This window comes from Rhinoraja longicauda, chromosome 3 (genome assembly GCF_053455715.1).
Source record: "Rhinoraja longicauda isolate Sanriku21f chromosome 3, sRhiLon1.1, whole genome shotgun sequence".
NCBI classification, from domain to species: Eukaryota; Metazoa; Chordata; class Chondrichthyes; order Rajiformes; family Arhynchobatidae; genus Rhinoraja; species Rhinoraja longicauda.
In genome coordinates this window covers 39940798-39957669 of record NC_135955.1, presented here as the reverse complement: position 1 = coordinate 39957669, position 16872 = coordinate 39940798, and the positions used below count along the sequence as shown (strand labels likewise).

At 42.1% G+C, this 16872-nt stretch overlaps 1 protein-coding gene across 1 annotated transcript in view; it reads right to left on the bottom strand.

Annotated features, from left to right (window-relative positions):
* Positions 1-16872, bottom strand: part of fbxo10 (F-box protein 10) — a 58629-nt gene that overhangs the window by 31277 nt on the left and 10480 nt on the right. The window contains exons 2-3 of the mRNA XM_078395994.1: positions 14590-15180; positions 9085-9945 (exon numbers count right to left, since the gene is read on the bottom strand). Coding sequence (XP_078252120.1) covers positions 9085-9945; positions 14590-15174 — 1446 coding nt within the window. The 5' untranslated portion in view covers positions 15175-15180. The remainder of the gene's footprint in view (positions 1-9084; positions 9946-14589; positions 15181-16872) is intronic.

Sequence of the window (16872 nt, the reverse complement as noted above, 5' to 3'; positions counted from 1 at the left end):
CCATTCTCACTGTTAAGTCAAAAGACTGGTTTTGTGTGTCAGTGATCAGTGTCTGATTGTGCTGCACTACGGAAAGTGCCATCTTTATCATGAAATATCCAAACCATTTTCAGCCTATGAGAACTCCTGTTCCTCCTATTCCAACATCCTAAACTCTTCCTTCGTAATTTGGGCAGCTGCATCTTCCACTGTCATCTCTTAAGCTCTCACATTCTCTTCCTCCAAACTTGCAACCTCCAAGATCCTCCTCAAAGCCATCTCTCCAGCCAAGCCTTCAGCTACCTATCATAAGTATATATTTGGCTTTGTGGTAGCTTTTATCTGATTATATTCCTGTCAAAAACTTAGAAATGTTTGGGACATTTTGACAATGTTTGGTGCCTTTCATATTCAAACTTGCCAGAAACCCTTCTATGACACTAATTGTGCCATCTACCATTGCCCCATAGCAAACGATATAACCATAGATAAGACACAAAGAGTTCTCCTTTAACACTTAGGCATTTTTCCAACTGCAATACTTGAGCTGCAGAAAGTGACAGTTTAGTGGTGGGACTGGTTCGAGATGCCAAACATAAGAAAAGTACATTGAGTAACAATAAAAGTATATATGACACGAAGGGAAGTTCAAATCAGCTTCAAAAATGCCTCTCCAACCAGGATTATATTTATGTATAATTTTTATATTGAGGGTAATTTTTATCTTTATTGTGCCATGCAAATGTGCTATGGTGCCCTAAAATGAACATCAATGAACAGTAAAAGGCTCTTTTAATGCACACTAATGAGTTAGACACTAATGAGTTAGAGTGCTGAGCACAGTGAATTTTTTTTTACAGCTGATATAAAACTTCAAAATGTGGTCACGGTGAGGCAGATGGTAAATATAGGTTAACAACATTCCAGAGGAGGTAAACATACAAAATGATTATCTGAAGTTACAAGACATTTTGCAGCATTACTGGAAATCTGGAATAAAAAATGATGGCATCCAATTATTTGAAATTATTAAACTATGTTGAGTCTAGCAAGCTGTCAAACAGGCCAAGACATATTGACGGATTAAGCAAACATATGGTATAAAGAAACGCAGCACCGGATAGCGTGAGGTGATGAGTATCAAGACTAATATATTAAAAATATATTATTAAGCAGAGACAATACAAAGAGATAGTACATTTATAAATTGGCACAAGACCAGAGAAGCACTCAAGGACAATTATGCTGAATATTTGGCAGTGGACATGCTAACGAAGTAGCTAATAAAACATATGGAATGCAAGACTTTGACTATAAAAGGTAGGATGTTACGCTAAATCTACATAAGACCCTACATTTAAAAGCCTGCCAAAGCTCTCATGCCTAATCCTATTTTCCAACACCAGTACCAGAGGCACGCAGGTTGTTGCTTTTGAATTACACATTCAAATCTTGCTTAAATGAGAGCAAAAAAAAAACTGCTGGAGGAACTTGGGGAACGATCTCTGCAGAAAGTCATTGCATACAGCACATTTTTCTCCGATATTTTCGCCACCTCCAACGGGATCCCACCATTAGTCACATCTTGCCATCTCCACCCTTTTCTGTTTTCTGCAGACTGTTCCTTCCACATCTCCCTGGTTCACTCATCCCTTCCCACCCAAACCACCCCCTCCCCAGGTACTTTCCCCTGCAACCACAGTCGTCTTGCTAGTTTCACTGTTTGTATCCCTTCATATCACCTCATCCACCGGTAACAATAGAAACATAGAAAATAGGTGCAGGAGTAGGCCATTCGGCCCTTTGAGCCAGCACCGCCATTCAATATGATCATGGCTGATCATCCAAAATCAGTATCCCGTTCTGGCTTTTTCCCCATATCCCTTGATTCCTTTAGCCCTAAGAGCTAATTCTAACTCTCTCTTGAAACCATCCAGTGAATTGGCCTCACTGCCTTCGGTGGCAGAGAATTCCACAGATTCACAACTCTCTGGGTGAAAATGTTTTTCCTCATCTCAGTCCTAAATGGCCTCCCCCTTATTCTTAAACTGTGACCCCTGGTTCTGGACTCCCCCAACATTGGGAACATTTTTTTTGTATCTACCCTGTTCAATCCTCTAAGGATTTTATATGTTTGTAAGTTCCCCTCTCATCCTTCTAAATGAGAAAAGGGTGGAGGCAGTACCAAAGGGTAGAAGTGATAAGTGGAGAAGACAAAAATGTGCAAATGGTGGAATCTGATAAGAAAGGAAAGCAGGGAGTGAAATGTAGAAACCGAGGGAAATATGATGGGTAGAAGGGAATGTGTGGGGGGGAGGGAGGAATCTAGAAGAAAAATGGGGGACCCAGAATAAGGAGAAATGGGTGATGAGTAAATGAGAGTGGGGGGCAAGATGTACCTCAAATTGGAGAATTCAAAGTTCATGCCATTATATTATAGGCCACCCAAGTGGAATATGAGGTGCTGTTCTTTTGTTACCAGTTAACATCAGAATTTTTGGCAGGACATTAAGGGAACACAACTGACCTTCACATAATGTTGGACATTTTCCATCCACCTGATGGAAACTTTGTTAAGATCTCATCTGGAAGAGAGCACCTCCTAAAATGCAGTGTTCATTACTGACAGTAACCCGAGACCACATCCAACTCTTGAGTCAAGCTCACTACCAAGACACATTCTTATTTTATAAATACCCACGTACCTGTTCAATCTAATTCAATGGAAACTGCTGGATGTTAGACATCTTTCTCTTCCTGCTGTAAGATTTTTTAAATCTCTTTATCTGTGTTTCCACATTAAATGAAGGTTTTTTTTTAGTTGCATTCTTGACACTGTATGTTCAGAGAAACCTACTCATTAGATACAGTAAATCTTTCCCAATTGAATTTCAACCTATTCTCAACAACACACAATGTAACAAAAACAATTAGAAGCAAGCACCTAATGGCATGTCTAAATTTTTTCTCTGCAGTATTTTGTGCACAGCCCTGCAAATGAAATCCTTGCTTTAGCATTATTCAAATTTCAATAATTGTAGACCAGGCTTCCCCTCTCATCTACCAAGCTTACCACCCCACCCCCCTCCTCCCCCACACTTTTACTTTCCACTCCTGTTGATATCACCAATGCTGCTGTGAATCTGATTTTCACTATACATCATCTCATCAAAACAAACTCTAGAAACATGTGATCTTCTGGCCTCAATTACAGAAGTACAATAGTACAATCTAAACAAAAGTTAAAGATACTTAAAGGACACTGGCACAATTCAATATGAAAAATTCTTCACTTGCTATTTTTTCAACATTATTCAATTTTTTACCCAGCCAGCTCACATTTGTTTTTCCTTTTGTACACTCATACTATGCAAACTAAAGTTAACCAGTACAACACACTGCCTCCAACATGTTTTCTGTGTCCAATTGTGCAACTGTTTGTTGGGGTTTAAAACAGAAAGGAAATATTAAACAACCATTAACAATAATTAAACAGAGAATATTTATTCAGAGCATGCAATTTTCCCCAGGAATAAAATAGAAGCTAAATTTATGCAGTATATTTTACACTTCAATGCTGTACTGAGGATATGGCACCATATCAATGGCTAATTTTCCAGATATAATGACAAATACAACACGCCTCTTAAGGTGACGTAAACAATCCCAGGGCACTATTCATGGTTCTCAGCAGGATTTAGTGGTAGGATGTTCCCAAACCGGAAACCCTGGATGAACAAGGAGGTACAGAACCTGCTGAGGGCACGCAACATTGCCTTTAAATCTGGTGACACTTCAGCATACAGTGTTGCCAGATCACACCTGAACAAAGGTATTAAAAGGGCCAAAGACACCCATAGGCAACGGGTGGAAGACCACTTCAACACCACGGACACCAGAAGCATGTGGCAGGGTGTCAGGGACATCACTGGCTACAAGAGCAGCCCTGCCTGCCCCCACAGCGATATGGCACTGACCAACGAGCTTAACACCTTCTTTGCCCGCTTTGAAACTGGCAAAACCACCTTGAGTGAAAGAACCCCAGCCGAGGCGGTGGGACAGGTCTTGCAACTGAGCACACAGGAGGTACAACGCGCTCTGCAAAGGGTCAACCCACGCAAGGCTGCAGGACCGGATGGAGTTCAAGGAAGGGTACTGAAGGACTGTGCTGAACAGCTGGCTGAGGTATTCACCAGGATCTTTAACCTGTCATTATCTCTAGCTACGGTCGGTCCCCAAGTGCCTGAAGTCGGCTATCATAGTTCCGGTGCCGAAAAAAGCAAAGATCTCCAACCTGAACGACTACCGCCCGGTTGCCCTAACGCCGATAGTCATGAAGTGCTTTGAGAGGCTGGTCCTCTCACACATCAAATCCAGCATCCCTGACTCACTGGACCCACATCAATTTGCATACAGGGCAAATAGATCCACAGAGGACGCCATCTCTCTGGCTCTTCACACTGTCCTGACTCACCTAGAGAGACAGGGCACGTACGTGAGGATGCTATTCATAGACTATAGCTCCGCCTTCAACACGGTCATCCCCACCAAGCTCATCACCAAACTCCACCAGCTAGGCCTCAGCTCGTCATTATGTGACTGGATCCTGGACTTCCTGCTGGAACGACCGCAGGCAGTGAGAATGGGCCCGCACCTGTCCTCCACTATCACCCTGAGTACCGGCACACCACAGGGCTGTGTTCTGAGCCCCATGCTCTACTCCCTCTTCACACACGACTGTGTTCCTGCATTCGACACCAACACCATTGTCAAGTTTGCAGATGACACAACGGTGATCGGGCTGATCACCAACGGGGATGAAACAAACTATAGAGCGGAGGTGCAGAACCTGGCGGACTGGTGCTCGGATAACAACCTGTCCCTAAATACCACCAAGACCAAGGAGCTGATCATCAACTTCCGTAGGTCACATAACGGGGAATATGCCCCGATCTCTATCAACGGGGACAGTGTGGAGAGAGTGTCCAGCTTCAAGTTTCTGGGCACTCACATTTCGGAGGACCTAACATGGTTCAATAACACTGCTGCGCTGGTCAAGAAGGCACAACAAAGACTGTTCTACTTAAGAACACTGAAAAAGTCTGGTCTACCCCAACAGCTGCTGACGACCTTCTACCGCTGCACCATCGAGAGCATCCTAACGCATGGCATCCCTGTGTGGTACCTCAGCTGCACGGCGGCAGAAAGGAAAGCTCTACAGCGGGTAGTCCATAGAGCTCAGAGGGCCATCGGAACACAGCTACCAGACTTAGAGGGCATCTACAACACACGATGCCTCAAAAAAGCCACCAGCATCCACAAAGATTCTTCACACCCCTGCAACAGTCTGTTCGAACTCCTTCCATCGGGCAGACAATACAAGGCCTTCTACGCCCGCACCTCCAGACTCAGGAACAGCTTCATCCCCAGGGCCATAGCTGCTATGAACCAGTCCTGCTGAGCCGGATGGCCACAACGCATAGATCAACTTGCACTTTACCCTGTCCAAAACTGTTACAACTGTTTCGTTTCGTTGGGTTGCTGCTGTCTAAATTACTTAAATTATTGCATCGTATGGGAGGCGCATTCCCAATCTCGTTGTACCCCTGGGTAAAATGACAATAAAGATATATTGTATTGTATTGTATTGTATTGTATCTATCCTATGGTGCTTCTGGGACATTGGTAGGTAAAAACATGCTGCACACTTATTACCTTACTACAGTCACCACACTTCAACAACAGTATTTTATTGAGCAAAGTGCTTTGGGACACCATGAGGGCAAGAAAGTTTAATCAGTTCTTTTAATTTTTATTTAATCTGTTCATTTAATGTCATTGTAATTGACTATTTTCTCTCTAGAAACTTCCCCCTCCTTAATGAAATCCTGTCCCTCGGTTTTAAATGGCTCTATTATATCAACACTCAACCTGTTCTAAGAAAACCAGTCCTAGCATCTCCTGTTATACAGAACAGAAAGGGTCCTTTGGCTCACCATGTCCACACTGACTCTCTTGTACATTTACACTAATCCCATTTGCCTGCATTAGTCCATATCCTTCCATGCCTTACCTAATCAAGTGCTTGTCTAAAGACCACATCTTCAAGCTGCATGTTCCAGATATCAACCAATCTGTACAAAACAAAACTTACCCTTTAGATCCCCTTTAAAGTTCCTTTCACCTTAAATCCTCTTGATACCCCCAATATGGCTGGGGCATTATGTTTGATCCTCCTACCATATGAAAATGATTTTCACAATCTACTGTAAATATGCCTCATAATTTAATATGCATCTATCATGCCTCCCCCCAGTCTCCTTCACTTCAGAGAAAACAAACCCAGGCTATCCAACTCATAACTAAAGATCTCCAATCCAGGCAACATTATGGTACACTGCACCTTCTCCAGTATATCCACATCCTTTCTATAGCATGGTGACCAGACAGCACACAATATTCCTAGTGAGGTCTAACTAGCGTTTTATAAAATTGCAACATAACACCCCAACCTATGAAGGCAAACATGCCACATGCCTCTTCACACCTCTATCTACCAATGTTGCCACTTTCAGAGAACCATGGACTTGGACCCCCAAGCTCCCTCTGTTCAGCAACATTCTTTAAACATGAGCCATTGACAGTATTTGTATCCCCATTCGACTTCCCAAAATGTATGATCTCACACTTGTCGAGATTAAATTCCATCTGCCAATTTTTTGCCCAACTTTCCAACTGTCCATGTCCTGCTGCGGCCTTCAACAACCTTCACTGTCATCAACACCACTATTTTTTTTATCATCTGTAAGCATACTCATCATTCCCCTTGCATTCACTCCCAAATTGTTAAGATATAACAAACAACATGGATCGCACCACCAATCCCTGCTGCACACCTCTGGTCACAGACTTCCAATCAGAAATGCCCTGTTACCACTACCCTCTGCCTATCACCAATCCAACATTGGATCCAATTTGTTAGCTCACCTTGGATTCCATCTGCCTTAACCTTCTGAATCAGCCTACCATGCAGGAACTTGTCAAAAGCTTTACAGTTGTCTGTTCTGCTTTCATCCATTTCCTTTGCTACGTCCTCAAAAGATGAAATCAGAAAAAAGATGTCCCATGTGAACTATTCCTCATCAGCCCCTCCATTGCCAAATGTACATGAATCCCATCCCTTAGAATGTTCTCCAATAATTTATCTACCATTTATCTACCATCGAAGATAGGCTCACCAGCCTGTAATTAACCTGCTGCCCTTCAAAAATAAAAGCCCCAATTTAGGTGTTTCTAGTCTTCTGTGCCTTGTCAATGGCTAAGAAAGAAGCAAAGATCTCCTCCCTTGCCTCCCCTAACATCCAAGGACAGATCTCATCTGGTCCTGCATACTCATCAACTCTTATGTGTTCCTTGAAAGTTAACACATCCCCTTCTTAACACTGACCTGCTCCAGACTACTAATGTATCCCTCTCTTATCTTACTATGTTTCATGTTCTCCTTGGTGAATATAAATGAGAAGTATTCATTTACTACCTTTTCCACATCCCCAGGCTCCACAAATAGATTGCCCTCTTTGGTTACTAAGGCGATCCACTTTTTCCCTGGCTATGCCCCTACTCCTGATATATTTACAGAATGAGCTTGATTTTCCTTAATCTAACTTGCTAAGGATATTTCATGACCCCTCTTTGCTCCCCTTATTTGTTTCTAAGTTCTCACCAACCCTCTATATACCTCAAGAGACTCGTATGATTCCTGCTGCCTATATCTGTTATGTGCTTAGAGACACTGCAGATGCTGGAATCTTGTTGTACAACGCAAAGTGCTGGAGTAACTCAGTGCGTAAGGCTGCATCTCTGGAGGAGATGGATAAACAACATTTCGAGCTGAGACTATTCTTCAGATTTCCACCCCATCCCTGAAGGGGTGGCACAGTGGCGCAGCTGCTATCTCAGCATGCCTGAGATCCAGGTTCGATCCTGACCTTGGGTACTATGTGTGTCTGTAGTTTACACTTTCTCCCTGTGATCACGTAGGTTTCCTCTGGGTGCTCCAGTTTCCTCCCACATCCCAAAGGTGTGAAGGTTTGCAGGTTAATTGGCATCTGGTGTGTAGGGGGTGGATGTGAAAGTGAGATGACATAGAATTAGTATGAACAGGTGATCGATGTTCAGCATGGACTCAGTGGGCCGAATAATCTGTTTCCATGTTAGATCTTTCAATCAATCGATTGCTAGAACTACCTATATATTGTCTCAAAAAAACTATTGAGTGCCTTTAACAAATTCTGCCCCATCTAAGCCTCTTGCACTAAAGTAACTCCATTCATTATTGGAATAAGTTAAATTCACCACTACATCTCTACTGCTCTCACTCGCATGTTTTCCCTCATTACATAACTCAAGCTGATCTTCCCTAACAATGTTCAACTAAATCCTTGTGGCACTTTTCTAAATGTTTTTAAATACCCTGTATAATTTCCTTGAAGATGTTACTTTAGATTTACACACCCTTATATTGGCCTTATCCATGGCTCTATTAACACAGTTAAGCATTCAATATGATTTTCTTTTGAAACATGTAGCCTGCCATGCTCAAACATTTAAACATCAAACATTAAAATTGGGTTATTTAATTCATATTGTTGATAGAGTGCTTTCTCTTTTCCCCACTGTCCAAGTTTCTTGTATTATTTGTGTACAATTTATCATTAACTGATACTTATACATTCTTATTTTGCACTTATCAATGCAAATGCAGCTTCATCATGTCAAAAGTATCAACATCTTCTCCTGGATCTCCGGGGTATAATATTGCTTACCTACCTGCAGTTCTAACACCAGTAGAAAACCGTGTGTCTTTGTTGTATTACAAACACTTACCAGCCTTATATTCTATCTCTTCCCAGTATAGGCTTAAAGGCTCTGTGTACCTATATTCCTATCTGAAAGGGACAAAATGTTTTAAATGACTTTAGACCAACAGTCTATCAGCCAGGCTGTTAAATTTCTAAACTAATAGATTCATGTGCAGGAGTATCCATGATGTTATACACTGCAAACTTGCCCAGCAGCACCTAAACTCTTCACCCTCAGTTATACCTTTGCATTCTGGATGCCCCGCACAGCATAGCTGAGGTTTCTGAAGACATTGCATTCCAGTCTAGCTTGCCCTTGACTACAAATAAACACACCACCCTTTCCATCCCGAAAAAGGCACTTTTGAATTAAACAGCCCTGCAGGGTGCTGGCAAGAATCTGAGCCTCTTTATCCTTTTGCAATTCCTTCTGCAGAGTGTTTAACTCCAAATCCATTGGCAGAAGGTCAGTTCCCTTCTTCTGAAGTCTAAGTGGATTAGTCCTTGACAACAAGCGACTCAGGCCGTGGGATTGGTAAGAAAGTTTATACACAGATTGCTCATCATCCTCATTCTCACTACTTGTGCTCATTTCAGTGTCACTGTAATCCGTGTCCAATGTTACTCTCTCTCCCTCACAAGGCTTTCTTTTCAGAACATATCCTTCTCTGTTGCAATGGTCATCTTTTGTGTGGGACACCTGGAAGTTTGGAGTGAAGCCAGAGGTTTGCCGTGCACCAGTCATGTTCTCATTCGATTCAAATGCTCCAAACTTGCTCAGTGAACTCTGGCAATGATTTCTGGAGTTGCAAGTACTTGAAAGAGCTTGGCCTGATAAATTCAAAACAGATTTGGATTTGGCAGCCACAGCCAGGTGTTTGCAGGCCCAATTTCTGTCCGTCAGGCCAGAGCCTGCCACGCTCACTGATGTACCCTCACTCCCGACAAACTCTGAGTTTTCAATTAGGCTGAGGGTTACGTTCTGGAAATTGATGCTGGACTGGTTGAAGGTACAAAACTTCACCTGGCAGGTCCCCGGCGCGTGGATATGTACCTGCCCATTCTCCACGTTGCAGTTATCAAGCTGGATATGTCCGGAAAATGTCTGTTGATTAAAAAATGACAAAGTGAGTGTGTGCTTATCAATCTGTTCACATTGAATTACTAAAGTTGCTCTTCTCATTTTTTTTCTGTTCTCAGGATGAGGCAACACAAGGCATTCATTATTGCCCATTTCTGGCTATCCTGAATTAACCACATTAGAAGGTGCTGAAGCCACACTAACAAGTGAAAGGAGTGACATTCTGCCCTTCCAGAAGGGAAACCACTTCTGTTTTGTAGACCAACTGCCACCTTTCATAGTCATTTTCATGGCTTACACACACAAATGACAATGTTTATTGGTGGTATTTGAACTCACCACAGCCACTAAGCTAATAAATCCAGTGCACATACCAACAGAGCCTCAGTTATATTTTATAATTTCCTCAATCACAGCAGTGAACTGCATGTGACAGGAACACCTGTTAGGAATTAGAACATAGAACAGTACAATTCAGAAACAGAGGCTTCAGCCCACACTGTCTGTGCCGAACATGATGCCAAGTTAATATCCTCTGCCTGCATGTGATCCATTCCCTGCATATTCATGTCTCTATCCAAAATACTCTTAACGTCACCATCATATCCACCTCCACCCCTGCCAGAGCATTCCAAACAACTACCAATCTGTGTAAAAATGTTACCCAGTGCCTCTCATTAAGATAGGCGGGACAGTGGTGCAGCAGTAGAGCTGCTGCCTCACAGTACCAAACTCCTCACTTCGATCCTGACCTTGAATGCTGTCTCTATGAAGTTTGCACATTCTCCCCATGAACGCATGGGTTTCCTCCGTGTGCTTCAGTTTCCTTTCACATTCCAAAGATGTGCAGGTTTGTAGGTGAATTAGCCTCTGTAAATTGCCCCTAGTGTGTAGTGGGATAACTAGTGTGAACGTGGTCAGCGTGGACTCGGTGGGCCGAAGGGCCTGTTTGCATGCTGTATCTTTAAACTAAGACTTTCCCCCTCTAACTTTAAAGCTATACCCTCTGGTCTTTCCTGCATCATCTGACTGCAAGCATAACATCTCTCCTTTATCCTTAAGTGGTCCAATCTTCTCCCCAGTTACTCTCTTGTTTTTAATGTGGGTATAAAAAGCCTTGGGGTTTTCTATATGATTTGCCGATGCCATTTCAGCAATTAGGGAAGATATTTTAAAAGTAAAATTCAGTCAATTAATTAATAATCATTAACACTATACATCAAACAAATTCATTACCAATGCATTGCACGGTATTTTGCCTTTTAAGTCGTTACTTCAGATTGTAATATCTACACATATGGTTTGGGGGAAAATTGTCCATTTCTGACCCACGCACTTTACAGATAGTTCGCAGGAGCAGAAGCCTTACTTTTATTTGTTTAAAATTTTCAAAATAGTTTATTCTTGAATATTAATTTCCCCTCAGACAAGATGTTGGGTCTGGACCTGAAATATTAACTTGTACCCTTTGCCTTCACAGATAAGTTCATAAGTTGTAAGAGCAGAATTATCTTTCCCACTCAACCCCATTCTCCTGCCTTCTTCCCATAACCCCCGACACCCGTACTGATCAATAAAAACATGCAAGACTACTTTTGCACAATATGGCATATTATTAATTCAGGCTATGTGAGTTAAGACCATGCCATTGACGCATCCTTCTTTTAATTAGACATAGTGGTTGTAATAGGACCATAGACCATTCAAGCCTTTTCCAACATTAAACATATCAATGATCTAATATCGTAACTCCCTTTGATGCATATCTAAAAATGTAATCAATCCCAGTCTTGAAAATAACATTCAGGAACAACTTTGAAAGAAAAGCAAGTTATATCCTCAAAATATCCAAATAACCTTGAGTATTTGGGTAACTGCATGAAAACCCCCCCAATATATTACCCACACGCTGAAGTTCAGCTAAATATCATGAAAGTAAGCTGATGCATTAAGTTAGCTTTACAATTTGTATCCAGTATCAAGTTAAAATGCTATTAGTGTTTTACGTTACTGAATATTCAGGGTGCAATTGCTTCATACCAAACAGTGAAGACCTGTAACTATTCATAATTTTTTTACTGATTATCAAGAAGCAAACAACAAAATTTGCTGTGAACCAACTTGATTTCATCCTTCAGAATTTGAAGCAAACCATAACCTGGCTCATAAGTGAGGCCTACCTAAACTGCAGTTAAAACCAGAACGTAAAATCTCTGTTGGGGGGAAATGGATGTGGTTCAGCAAAAGAAAAGATAATGCAGAGAGATATACAGTTTATAGGAACCTGAAAACTGTAGCATCCAGGTATAGGAACCTGAAAACTGTAGCATCCAGGTTCAGGAGCAGCGTCTTCCCAACAATCAACAATCAACAGGCTCCATATAAGGTCGGAACTACATAGACTTGGGGGCATTGTTTTTGTCTTTGCACATATACACTGAACTTTATTTTGCTGTTTATTATGGTGTTTACAGAGTACTATGTTTACATATCTGTGTGGAAGGAACTGCAGATGCTGGTTTACAACGAAGACAGACACAAAATGCTAGAGTAACTCAGCGGGTCAGGCAGGATCTCTGGAGAAAAGGAATACATGATGTTTCAAGTCAAAACCTTTCTTCAGACTGAGAGCCAGGGGAGAGAGAAACTAGAGATATCAAAAGGTTCAGAACAAATCAAAGCTGGCACCGTTGACCAAGGAAAGGTGGAGCCCACAATGGTCCATTGTTGGCTGTAGAAGAGGTGATAACTAAGGGATATATGGATACGAACAGTGAACTGGCAGGACATCTAGGGTGGGAGATGGGTGGAGAGAGAAGAATGCGGGGGTTACTTACGATTGGAGAAATCAACGTTCTGAAGAAGGGTCTTGTCCCAAAACGTCACCCATTCCTTCTCTCCAGAGATGCTGCCTGTTCCGCTGTTACTCTAGCATTTTGTGTCTATCAACTTTCCCACCGCTGGGTTGTAAGCTGCCCACGTGGAAATCTCCCAGTTGCCAAACATTTTAACTCCTTTTCCCATTCTGACCTTTCTGTCCTGGGCCTCCTCCACTGTCAACAGTGCGGTCACACGCAAATTGGAGGAACAACACCTCATATTTCACTTGGGCAGCTTACAACCCAGCTTGTTGATTTCTCGAATTTCAAGTAACACCCGCATTCCATCTCTCTCCGCCCCTCCCCCAACCTAGACATCCTGCCAGTTTCACTGTTTGCATCCACATATTCCTTAGTTATCATCTCTTCCACAGCCAACAATTGATCATTGTGGACTCCACCTTTCCTTGATCATTGGTGCCAGCTGTGAATTGCTCTGAACAATTTCATATCTCTAGTTTCCCTTTCCCCTGACTCTGAAGACGGGGTTCGACCGAAAAATTCACCTATTCCTTTTCTCCAGAGATGCTGCCTGACCCGTTGAGTTACTCCAGCATTTTGTGTCTATGTTTACGTCTGTTGTGCTACTGCAAGTAAGAAATTTATTGTTTTGTTTCGGGACATATGACAGTAAAACACTCATGACTCTAATAGATTTTAAACTACCAGTTATAGGTCAGATAGGATAGCCTTCTTTTAGAATTTACAGAATCCTCCTTTAATGGAAAATGTGTAGGATGGAACTGCAGATGCAGGTTTAAACCTCCTTTAATGGATCTGTTTTCAGCTAAGGGTAATTATTAACTATTCTCAAAGATAGTACAATTTATTATTTTTAAAGATAACTGCAGATGCTGCAAATCTAAAAGAAAAGCAGAGAATGCTGGAAATACTTAGCAGGTCAGGCCATGTCTATGGGAAGAGAAACAAAACTAACCTGCTGTTTTTCAAACATTTTCAGCTTTAGTTATAAATAAAAGACCTCTCCTGCCAAGATATTTAAGGATTGGGCATTTTATTAGATCAAATTAAATTTTTACCAGTCTTTCAGCCATAGTCACAAACCCACCTCAAACTGATGGGGCAAGTGTTTTGTCTGCTGGCTGAAAAGATCTTTGTAAATAGAATTGCCCATCTCCAACCAACTCCCAATAGGAAAAGCCAGACAGATAAACTGGGAAATCAGAGTCAAGGGCACAGGATGGCTGATATAGGGAATGAAGGGCATCAGATAGTGCCAGTCAAAAGTTAAGAAAATTCAATGAAATTATTCAAGAGTTTGAAACAGAAAGCATTTCACTGCCAATAGTTAAATCCCAAAATTACTTAAATGTAAAATTCAAAAAAATAAAGAGACATTTCTATACTTCGTAAAGTTTGACTGGTCAATGGAGATTGAACTGTATTGCATTAAACAACTGTATATATTTTGGCAATAGCATCACAACCTATTCCATAGTTAATTGAATTTTTAACTCACGATTTTATGAGGTGAAAAGTTTCTTAATAAAAATATTTGTTTAATCCATGACACACCAAATTGTTCCATCAAGTGTTATACGAAACATCTGAGGAACTAACCACAGCTTACTTAAAGAAAAGCTGGTGTTTTGGAACAATGTTTTCCAAAGTTCAGCATCCTGGGAATTTTCTTACCTCCTTTCTGGATATACTCCATTACCATTGTATCATGCAACAATAAAGAAATAGATCAACCTGATGGAACTTGGCATTTTTTACATTGAGAATTTCTCACATTTCTGCCAGACACTTTAGAATATGTACTCACCTTGTATACAACAGGCGTGAACCATGCTGGCATGAGGACCAAATTGCACAGTCGTGCTGTTAGACAGTGTTGGTCAAAGCTAATAAGGAGTGCCACATCCCCTAACTTTCCAAGTCCAATTATTTCTACAGGGACCTTTAAAATCACCTCATTCTGTTCTTCATATACACCAGGGCAAACAAAAATCTTATCGTACATATTGGCAACAGCTAAGGCACTCCTGAGATTTGGATGTTCGCTTGTAGCCCCGACATATATAGTTTTTCTATCCTTCTTTCGCCGAAATAAATGCAAACAGTTTGAGGATTCCATGTCCTGGGCATTTTTGGTCCAAATTTTAGAAGCTAGATGATGTTGCCTGAAAGCTTCCCGCCAAGATTGCGGTTCCACATCAGGTTGATTTGGCCAGTTTGGATGTTTACATTCATTGCATCCAAGGCACAGTTGTCTCCACCGAGTATTATCCAAGCTGATTATCAGTTCAGACCAAGCCCTGCACACCACACAACAACGACCCAGATCTGGGAGAGGCAAATATGCCAGGATCACACGCCACAACTCCAGTGGGAGACCGCTGATTTCCATAGTCACCTATAAATTAAAGAAATAAATAAGATAATTAAAATTTATTATGGATGAAATATTTTGGTACAGTGTTGCCTGTATTATCACTATAACATTAGTTTAGATCAGGGGCCTCCAAACTTTTCAGCATGAGGGCCACATTATATATTTGGCACATTTTTGCGGGCCGCAGGAAAAAATAAAGAATTGTGAGTTTTATAAATTTAATGAACTCAAAAAAGTTTAGACTAGGTTACGTTACATCAGATTAGGAAAGGTTAAACTACGTTAGATTAGGTTACTTTACATTAGGTTTATATGGCAACAAATAAATAATATTCAGTTAAAAAGAGCTTGAAATATTGGTATATACCGTAGGTATACAATTATTTATAAAACAGAAAAAATACAGTGACCACTACTGGAGGGGAGAGAGGGGTGGGGGGGGGGAAAGAGAGTGGGGGAGGGAAAAGAGAGTGGGGGGGAGAGAGTGGGGGGGGGAGAGAGTCGGGGTAGAGAGCAGCGGGTGAGAGCGGGAGCGCGGGGAGGGGGAGGGTGTCAGAGGGACCGGTGAAGGAGCACCGCCACTGCGGGGTCTGCTCTCTCCCTCTCTCTCTCTCTCCCAGAGCCAGCGAGATCTGCGTCGCTCCTCCACTCTCTTCCCCGGCCCCGTCTCCCTCTAACGCAACGAAATAGGAACAAACACAAGTGTTGTAGTTGTTGTTCAGAAGCCCTGCATCCACGGGGTGAGCGGCCGCGGCGCTCCTTCACCGGACCTTCTGGCTCCCTCCTCCCCCCCGCACTCCCGCTCTCACCCACTGCTCCCTTCCCAAGGAAGTTTCCTGGAGTTTGATGCGCTGCGATCTCTCGCCTTGTCCCGGCTCTGGATCAGTGGCGATCCGCTTGCTGCTGAACCTTCACCGGCAGCTTCTGCCTCCAGTCCCCGCCGCCTAAGAGTTTGCTGCGGGCCGGATATAATCTCGTGGTGGGCCAGATGTGGCCCACGGACCATAGTTTGGAGATCCCTGGTTTAGATAAAAGGTACATAATGGAAACAGGCCCTTCGGCCCACCCAGTTCACGCCTACCATCGATCATCCTTTCATACTAGCTCTATGTTATTCCACTTTTGCTGGCAATTTCTACATACCAAGGGTAATTTACAGAGGCCAATTAACCTACAAACCCGCACGTCTTTGGACTGTGGAAAGAAACCGGAGCACCCGGAGGAAACCCATGCGGTCATAGGATAACGTGCAAACTCCACAAACAGCACCCTAGGTCATGATTGAACCCGGGTCTCTGGTGCTATAGGGCTGCAACTCTACAAGCTGCACTACTGCGCAAGCTTAATGTCAATAAATTATTTTGAGGTGCAGTGAATATTTCAGTGCAGCACAATGTTAACAGCTGAGCAATTTAATTTTCTAACGAACATTCAAATTAGGGGGCAGGAATAAGTCACGCCTGTTCCACCATTTAATACAATCATAGCTTATCTGACTGTAACCTTAACTCTAGGATCTCTTCTACATTGCATTCCCATGCTTATTAAATCAACTCTGCCTTAAAAATATTCAAAAACACTGCCTTTGTTGCCCTTCGAAATGAGTGTCCAAATACTCATTAGTCTCAGAGAAAATATTTTACCTCATCTGTCTTAAATGATTGATCCTTTATTTTTGAAGAGTGAGCCCTAGTTCCATAATCTCCCAGTGAG